This window comes from Sinocyclocheilus rhinocerous, unplaced genomic scaffold (genome assembly GCF_001515625.1).
Source record: "Sinocyclocheilus rhinocerous isolate Xijiao unplaced genomic scaffold, SAMN03320098_v1.1 scaffold31, whole genome shotgun sequence".
NCBI lineage: Eukaryota > Metazoa > Chordata > Actinopteri > Cypriniformes > Cyprinidae > Sinocyclocheilus > Sinocyclocheilus rhinocerous.
In genome coordinates, this window is record NW_015638575.1 from 118,707 (window position 1) to 127,051 (window position 8,345).

Here is an 8,345-nt window from a genome sequence, read left to right on the forward strand (position 1 = left end):
CATTCATATATTCATTTGTATAATTCCCTTAGCACTCTTTTAAAACCTCCCAGCTTTTCCGCCCTGTTTTCACTCAAAACGAAACTACTCTGCGTGCTGTGCGCACGTGAGACTGTTACTTAAAACTGTGCTTTATGCTGGACCGTATTTATTTATCGTGAGTTGTTCAAATCGCGGTAATCTAATACGGTTTTAATGATAATTAAAATATGAAACGGTAATACTAACCGTCTGGAATTTTATCATGATTTATCGTCAAACCGGTAATCGTTACATCCCTACTTCCAGTGTACATATAGCATTTAATACACAATTGGTTTGATGTTATTGTTGTTGTTTTTTTCATTTATATATTTATTTATTTTTTCCAAAAGCTTTTTTGGGGTTTTTTGTTTGTTTGTTTCTTTTGGTTTGTTTTTTCAAAAGCTAGAGCTCCCTTCCCAGTCTCTGCACATCAATAATAATGCATCATTGTTTTGTTTTTATTTTGGTTTTTGTTTTGTTTTCAAAAGATAGAGCTCCCTTCCCAGTCCACCTACATAATTTAATAAAACTAGCCTGCAAAGGCAAGTCAGTAATAAATTATGATTGACATAACGATCAACACCTACCTATTTAGCATCTCAGTGGAGGCTGAAATGTTAGTTAATCATAATATAGGCCATTTTTATGTAAAAGTTTCGAAGATAGAATTTACTTTTTTTTTATGATGTGTTCTGGGACTTGATTAGAGTTTTTAAAGATTATGTTGTTGTATGTGTTTACAGCATATCGGAGTGTACTCGGCAGTCCTATCAAGAATGTACGTGATAGCCTGGTGAATCAGTGTGCACAGATCTTAGCCTGCTACCGCAAGAACTGTGCCAGTCCATCTTCAGCAGGGCAGGTAACTATGGAAAATCAACACACAAAAACACAGTGTACTGTTCTTTCATACAAATACTATTTATTAATGATTAAATATCTTCAGTGTTTCTGTCATATCCTACATTGCACACATTCCCTTATTTTTACTTATATTTTCTTGTCTATTTTTCTGCGTACAGTTGATTTTACCAGAATGTATGAAGCTACTGCCCGTGTACCTGAACTGCGTGTTGAAGAGTGACGTTCTGCAGCCCGGGGCGGACGTCTCCCTGGATGACCGTGCCTACCTGAGACAGCTGGTCAGCACTTTGGATGTGTCTGAGAGCCATGTGTTCTTCTACCCTCGTCTGCTTCCGCTGGTGAGAGACAAACACGATAATACCAGCCCAATTTATATTGTAATTGAGCTGTGAAGATTATGGTACGTTCTCGGTTTCTCTACAGCAAAAGTTGGATGTTATGAGCATGTCTCTGCCTGTGGCAGTGAGGAACTCGGAGGAGAGACTGTCTAGGGGAGGAGTGTATCTGTTAGAGAACGGACTGAACATTTTCCTTTGGGTGGGGGTTAATGCCCAACAGGAGCTGCTTCAGAACATCTTTGGCACACCGGCTTTCGGCCAGATAGACCCCAACATGGTACGACCCCTTATAAATGCTGAGAAAATAATATGCACACATAATGTAAATAAAAGATTAGTTTTTTCTCATACAGAAGCAGTTATGTAGCTCCGGTATTACTTATAGGCGCATGAAACTTTACCAATCCTTTACCAAGGATGCTTGACATGTTTTTGCATGTTGCATTTTGTTTTTAAAAATATGATGTGAACATTGGTGATTTTTATTGTGTTTTGCTGATTTAGACCTCTCTGCCGGCTTTGGATAATCCCTTTTCAAAGAGACTGAGGGAGATTATCGAGTCCTTCAGGGCACAGCGTTCACGATACATGAAGGTATATACGTCACAGGGCTTGATATTATGCTTTTGCAGATATTTGTGATTCAAGCAGCTGAAAAGATTGTTTCTTTTTCTGAAAGCTTAAGTCACTTAGTGTTTAACTTTTCTTTTTTTTTATTATCTCAGTACAATAAAATTATTAGCAAATGAAACGCATCAGGAAGTCAAGATAATCCAGGAATTATGTGTGACCTTGACTAAGGGGAGAAAGGGACTAGTCAGTCCAGATTAATGTCCGTGTTCGTCTGTGATTATTCTTCACTACCGGGAGGCAAGGGTCACTCGTGACTATAGGATGACACCTTATAAAAATAAAAATAAAAACTTTTATTTTTTATTTGTTTGTTATTTATGTAGTTGTTGCTAGACATTTATGGATTTTTTTCCCCCTATTGGGCGGACATTTCGGCCACCTGAGCAAAAACATTCTTTATACCAGACCTGTACAGTGCACACACAAAAAAGTGTGCAACTTTAACTTTAATGTGCTATTTATATTTGATTTGACCCTTTATGTAGGTTACTTGAGAAAACATTTTTTATTATAATATAATATGATATAGCTAATATGAAAAAATGAAGCAGTTATTGCTCATGAATTCCCTTTTTGAGGTCAATTATTTATTAGGCTTATAATATAATATAAAAATATATATATTTAAAAAAAACATGAACATGTGAATTCTTTTAGTTTCAGTTATCTAAAGCCTGTGTTATACTTTCCGCATGAGCAATCCGGACGCGTCTGTCTTTATATTGTTTTATCGACGGATTGTACAGGTTCGAGTAGCAACGGGCTTATTCACACAGCCTGCGCATGCGCAGTTGGTGCTTTTGTAGCCTACTGACCGCGCGGTCACAAAAAATGGGAGGCACGCGGATGTCCGCACGGAGCCTACGCGCACACTCTCCGATGACGATTTTTACGTCACGCATACCATAGCGGACACTAGCGGACTCCCGCACTATAACACAGGCTTAAAACATACCCATGTAGTAGAGTTTGCACACTACACCTATGTGTAAATGTCTCGGAGTTTTGTTTCTGTTCTGTGCTCATCATCCACTATTTCCACCACTTAATCAAGCCACTCTTCTTTAAAACATGTCATTATGTTTGCGCTAGCTCTCGTGTTGAGTTATTTCGTCCACAACCATTAAAGTATTTGATTTCTACAGGGACTGATTTGTCGCACATCATTCTCTTTCTATGAAACCTAATTCTATAGTGACAACAACTCTATAGCGGTTTGCCCGAGCATTGCAATTATTTTGCATTTACTAGAGTTAAATCAAATGCCTTTCCAAACTCATTTTTGCATTTGTCCTGTGCGCGGCATATTATTTCTTCTGCGCACAGCTTAGAGGAAACAGTGCCTACAGCTGATATTAATGTTTTTCCTGCAGTAGCTTACTCATTTTTAAAACCTGTCCAAGACTAAATTAATATAATTGTAAATAATCGTTGTCTTTCAGCTCATGGTGGTGAAACAGGAAGACAAGCTGGAGCTGATCTTCAAGCACTTCCTGGTGGAGGATAAGAGCAACAATGGTGGGGCCTCTTACGTGGACTTCCTGTGTCACATGCACAAGGAGATTCGTCAGCTCCTGAGCTAGGAGCATCAGGTCCCACCTTCTCTTCCATTGGCTCTGTACTCAGAAGCCCTTTAACTTTTTATTTAACATAATAAACTAAATCCCTTTGCCCATCATCTTCTCTCCCTCAAGTATAATCTCATCCATGTGACTCTTGAGGAAGAAGCCACCTTGTAAAGGAAATGTTGCTCCATCAGATTACGGTGTTCTTTTGGTTTTAGTGGTGGGAGTTTTGACCCAATCTTCTCCTCACTTTCGATGACAGGCTTGTGAGACTGTGTGTGTGATAGAGGAGGAGATATGGTGTTGTTACTGCCCTATAGCTGATCTGGGATCAGGTTGTGAAGCCTCAATTAGAGCTTAAACTGCTTTGTGAAATGAACAGCTACCGGGTTTTAGAGTGTGTTTGACTGTGAACGTCGATGTTGATTGTACTGGGTGTTCTGTGAGAAACACTAGCACTGATTAATGGTCTCTAGGTACCGAAGGACAGAAAAATTACCGCATTAGAAATGAATCTAGGCCTACTCGGAATACAATGAAATGAAATCCCTCATCTTATTCCAATATGAATCGAAAGATGTTTTAGAGCAAGTTAGATTCATGTTTATTCAATTATTTGTATTTTTTTTTCTGCTTAAATTCAATTTCCCTTTGATTATCTCTCTCAACCTTGGCCTTACTGATGCTGTTTCTCCTTTTTCATTTGTTATTCTGTTTAGCTTGTCTAATTTTTGTCATTTTCACCTTTTTAATGTGTGTGGAAAACCTAATAGACTTTATGGGAGTTTGAAGTGTGCTGTTAATCGTTCAAAAACTCTGAGAAAACATTCAAAATAAAAGTCTATGCATCAACTTATCTTTAAAAGAAAGAGGGAAAGCTGTTCAAGAGCCTGAGCTGAAAATTGTGCTGCTTTTCTCCTTGCCATTGCCCTCATTCTCTATAAGAAGCAGATATGCCTAAAACTGATGCGCTAGTGACGTTTCTGCTTCCTGGCGAAGAATATGGATCCCGAAGGATGCCTGGACAGGCAGCTGAAATTCAGATGAGCCTCTCAGGAGGATGGGAGTTGTCAAAACCCTAAAGATGGTTCAGTAATTGGGCATACATTACAGAAGCATTCTGGCATTCATTCAGTTCCCTATTAAATTCGTTTTTTTTTTTTTTTCTTTACTGTATGATCTGTTGTAACCTGTATACTACATGTGCTTGTTCATTTATCAGTTATGATTTAATATTATGTTCTAAATCTGTTTAAAGGAGCAGGTGGCGTCTCTCTGCTCTAGGGTATTAATCATTGTGCAATGGAAGCCTGTGCTGAGAGTGGAGTGCGGGACTCTTTTAGAAACTGACCGTTTCTAACCGGTTTTCTAAGCGAGTGACGTCAAGCACATGCAGAATTGTGACCTTAAAAGCAATCAACACTGAATATCTTGTCATTGCATTTATTACATGTACAGAATTAAAAATCACGTTTTAAAAATGATGTCAAGCTAGTGTGCTTTGTTGAACCTTTAAGTGAACTGCAAGAATGATTTTTTTTTTTTAAGATTATTTTTTTCCCCTTTCAATGCTTCAAAATCTTTCAAATCAAGCTCATCTTAGTCCTTTCAAAGACATTCTGAAATATATGCTTATTTCTATCTAATATTACAGAGCTCTTTTATATAAAGGGGGTGAGCTGGTGTGTGTTTCTCAGAGGTGTATCCTAGTGAGGTTCTCTTTAGAACGGAGGGATCAGCCTTTGAGTTGTTTTTTTATTTATTTCATTTTTGTGTTTGTCTCTAACCCATATCTGTTTTTGTTGGCCACAGACTCCTCAATGTCTTTCAGAGTCGTGTCTTCTTGTTTCATCTATGCCTCCTGACTGCAAATAAATACCTATATCAATTAATTGACTCCTGCGCTCTTACGAATCTGTCTATACACGGTGCAATATATTAGATTCAGTATTAAAACTAGATGGTCAAATGCTGCAGAAATCTGAGGTAAAAGTCGAGCAAAATGCACATTGAGATTTTTATCAGTTCAACATCCTGGCCTAATTTTGATTTATTTGTTTCGGATGAGGTGGATCTTGTGTCGTGATCTCTGATCTTAATCTCAGCTCAAAGCACATTCCATGTCCAGAGCATCAGACTCGCTTAAAATAAACTTTAAGCTGCATTATGTAACTGAATGAGCCAGACTTTAGGGGGAGTGATGTGATATTGCGTTAAAGGTGTTATATTAAGTCTGTCTCGGAGAGTTATAAGTATCATGATAGCACTTATAGGGCCTTATAACATCCCACTGAGCATGTGAATGACCTATACAATATATTACATGTAAGTAGTATATTACATTGAAGTCAACTACATGAAGGACTTAAAGGAGATAAAATAACATTATTATTCATTATTATAGCATTATTATTATTACATTATTATTCATGTTATTATATTTTCTTGGAATACCACTCATAAAATGTCCCTATACTAAAATTTGTCCTGACAAATCACACTGGATTTGGAAATAATAAATATAATATTTAAAATATATAATATAAAATTTATATATATATATGTATATATATACACACACACAAAGTGTGTATATAGGATTTTTTTTTTTCATAGTCTAGGGCAGTTTAAAAAATTATATACGAGTGTGTACAATTCTCAGTAGAAATTTCTATATATATAATTTTATATATACATTTTGTGTACTTTTAATTTAAAACCAATTAAATTGCTATAGTGTTATACAAGGACATAGGGCTAGATTTAATGTTAAAGCATTGTTTTGCAACACGTATATCACATGCACATCTTGTGGGTTGGAGCTTGTATGTTCTGTCCAGTGACTGCTGCTTGCTCTGTGACGTAATGGAGAGTGAACCCGTGGAGACTGGGGCTCATGGAGACATCCCTGTTTGTGTGCAGCAAATCAGACCTTTGACACCTGCTGTGAGATCAGTCACAACCCACATAAGACATTTAGCATTAACAAGGCCCCTGCCACCCTCATCCCTCTCTCACACACACCCTCACGTTCTGCTTTGAAGCCTGCCTCTCTAAGTTCGAAGCAGAAGTGATTAGCCCCTGTCCCGAGGGACTGATGTTTAGCAGGCCTGCTGAAGGGACTATGCGTGACTGCTGTATTATCTCAGCTATCTGCTCACTGATACTGCTACCAATCACAGAACATTTCTTCCTCAGTTTTCAATACATATGTAGCCTATTTACAACCCTAATTATTAAAATGATATCTTAAATCATATGGCTTGTTATGGAGAGATAAGATCTTACCTGTCTTGTTTAATTTAACAATTTTATGACGGTATCCAAGTATGTATTGTTTGATGGCATTCTGTGTGGGAAATTACACTTAATAAAAATTAAATAAAATAAATTCAAGAATTGTGGCAAAATTTGTAGTTATGGAAATGACACTAAGGGACAGTAATTTTAGTAATTTTTGGGGAAAACATTGGGAAAAAATTTTATATATTTCAAAATTTTTATATAAATATATATATGTTATAAAATATTATTTTTGAAAACATATATAGTGAAAATTCTTTTTTTTCTTCATTTTTTACATTATATTTTTATATATTATTTTTTATTTATATTTTTATTTATTTATATTTTTAATTCACACACAAAAAACAATATAAATATAAAAATATACATAAAAATATAAAATTGAATATAAAACAATAATAATGTAAAACAATAAAATATTTACATAAAATAATTTTGTGCATTTTAAAAGTAACAAAAAATAAATGATGAAGGCGGTTTCCAAAACATTTTAATGTGATCATATAACAATAATTGAAATCTGAGTTTTAATATGAATCACATGACTATAAAATTATGGAGGACGAAACCTGCAAAAACAATAAATAAATAAATACACAAATAAATAAATAAATGTGTACATAAATACACGTATTCTTGTTTAAATACATAAATAAATAATTATACATGTGATGAAAGTAGGCAAATAAATAATATAAATTGGTGAGCAAATGGAAAATGTTTTAAGGAAATGCTAAACTCATCCTAACTATTTTCCTTTGATCACTCATTTATTTCTGAATGTAGTTCCACTTTTTTTTTCCTCGGCGCAACATGCTAATGAGAAGGTGTCAATTTTGCAAGAGTAGGCGGATCCTGTGTGACGCGCTTGAGCGTTTGCCTGCGCATGCGTATTAACTTCAAGGTGACTGATTATTATCTTACACTTTTTCATAGGGTTAGTTTTGTAGTTATAATCATGAGAGAGCTAAATCATAAAAGATTTTAAGTGGCCAATGTAAAATATTAATGCTTACATAGCTCTTAATTGCAACACTGAAACGCAGGGGTGTGAAGTAACGAATTACAAATACTCACGTTATAGTAATTAAGTAGTTTTTAATCAGTAATTGTACTTTTTTGAGTAGTTTAAAAATTGTGTACTTCTACTTTTACTTGAGTATATTTTAAGTGATGTATCTGCAGGGGCGTAATTTCCACTGGGGACAGGGGGGACATGTCCCCCCACTTTTCAAAATCACGTTTGTGTCCCCCCCACTTTCAAATTTGTTTGTTATGATTTTTTTTAACCGCACGCCGTCATCGCCACGGAGGAGCAGGACCGAGCAGGGCAAAGACGCGCGCGTCCGCGTCCAGGAACGTCGCGTGCACACTCTAAAAAATAGCTCACTGAAAGTTCTAATGAGCAGGTATCGCGGTTGCGGCACAGTCAGCGATGAAACACCAGAAGCAGCAACAGATGACTTTAATGTCATCATGGATGAAAAGAAAGAAAAGGAGATGTGAGTTAGTTGATTCAGTAAATTAGCTCAGGTCAGAATAATCATATTTTCTGTCTACACCTGTTAACCTACGTTGACTGAGCTAACGTTAACATACACTGTTGCTAGGTAAC

The 8,345-nt window shown here is 36.1% G+C and overlaps 1 protein-coding gene across 5 annotated transcripts in view; it reads left to right on the top strand.

The window, feature by feature from the left end:
* Positions 1-4,908, top strand: part of LOC107749843 (protein transport protein Sec24C-like) — an 18,385-nt gene extending 13,477 nt beyond the window's left edge. For all 5 annotated transcript variants that reach the window (XM_016565036.1, XM_016565037.1, XM_016565038.1 and 2 more), the window contains 5 exons: positions 768-886; positions 1,047-1,226; positions 1,312-1,503; positions 1,731-1,820; positions 3,302-4,908. In XM_016565036.1, coding sequence (XP_016420522.1) covers positions 768-886; positions 1,047-1,226; positions 1,312-1,503; positions 1,731-1,820; positions 3,302-3,442 — 722 coding nt within the window. In that variant the 3' untranslated portion in view covers positions 3,443-4,908. The remainder of the gene's footprint in view (positions 1-767; positions 887-1,046; positions 1,227-1,311; positions 1,504-1,730; positions 1,821-3,301) is intronic.
* Positions 4,909-8,345: the final 3,437 nt, after the last annotated feature.